The 1,162-nt window shown below is 62.9% G+C and overlaps 1 protein-coding gene across 1 annotated transcript in view; it reads right to left on the bottom strand.

Moving 5' to 3' along the window:
* Positions 1–1,162, bottom strand: part of CDK18 (cyclin dependent kinase 18) — a 33,968-nt gene that overhangs the window by 662 nt on the left and 32,144 nt on the right. Inside the window, 2 exon segments of the mRNA XM_005428117.3 lie at positions 7–49; positions 224–329. Coding sequence (XP_005428174.1) covers positions 7–49; positions 224–329 — 149 coding nt within the window.

Genomic DNA, 1,162 nt, shown 5'->3' with positions numbered 1-1,162 from the left:
ACCCACCAGCAGCAGATTTGTCAGCAGATCGACGCCTTCCGAGTCCAGCCTGGGATAGAGGGGAAACAAAACCACAACTGCCCCAGGGCTGCACCCAGGAGGCTGCAACAGCCACAGGGAGGGACGAGTGGCACTGCAGCCTCGAAACGAGCCTGGGCTGCCCGGGCTGCCCTTTCCACCCCTCAAACCCCCCAGTCTTTCTCTGTCCCTGCCCCTGGGCTACCTTGGGGCGTGGTTGATCAGGGGCTGGGCTCGGTACTGGCTGAAGTTGTAAGCCTTGAACTCCTCGTTGGACGTTATGCCAGGCCAGGTGTCCTCCGTGGGGGTTCCTGTGGGGGGACAGGGGACCTGCCATGGGCACTGGGTGTGATGGAACCTCCAGGCGTGTGGGGCTGTCCCTGAGAGAGGGCACTGATGTGCCCAGGGGGTGGCAGTGCCAGCAGGGAGCTGCTCATCCTTACACCTGTGCCAGCCTGGAGGGGCTGCGGGCAGCTTCTGTCCGTGCCAGCTGACCCCTGCCCACTCTAGCCCACCCCAGCCATGTGTGCCCACCTCTGCCCATATCAGCCCACCCCTGCCCATTTCATCCCACTCATTTGCACCCCATCCCATCCCTGTTCATTCCTCCACCTCCATCCCACCTGTTTTCATTCCTACTCATCTCATCCCAACTCATCCCACTCTACCCCATCCCTGTTCTCTCCTTCCCACCCCATCCCAGTCCATCCCATCCCTTTTCCCTCCTTCCCACCGCATCCCACTTCGTCCCTGCTCATTCCTGTCCACCCCATCCTATTCCTGTTCCCTTCTTCCCGCCACACCCCTGTTCATTCCTGTCTATCCCATTCCATTATCCCATCCCATCCCATTATTCCATCTCATCCCATCCCATTATCCCACCGCAGCCCGCCCTGCCTTGTTCCGTTCCCGTCCCATTCCCGCTCCCGTTCCCGGTGCCGTTCCCGCTCCCGTTGCCATTCCCGTTCCCGCTCCATTCCGTTCCGTTCCCATTCCCGCTCCCATTCCCGTTCCGCTCCCATTCCCGTTCCGCTCCCATTCCCGTTCCCGTTCCCGCTCCCATTCCCGTTCCCCGGGCAGGCAGTGCCCCCGCGCGGGGAGCGGGCTCAGCGCACGGCGCTCGCCCGGCGCTCACCCCGCAGGC

Source organism: Geospiza fortis, unplaced genomic scaffold, assembly GCF_000277835.1.
Source record: "Geospiza fortis unplaced genomic scaffold, GeoFor_1.0 scaffold391, whole genome shotgun sequence".
NCBI lineage: Eukaryota > Metazoa > Chordata > Aves > Passeriformes > Thraupidae > Geospiza > Geospiza fortis.
The sequence above is the reverse complement of the archived record's forward strand: the minus strand, read 5'-3'. Positions and strand labels throughout refer to the sequence as shown.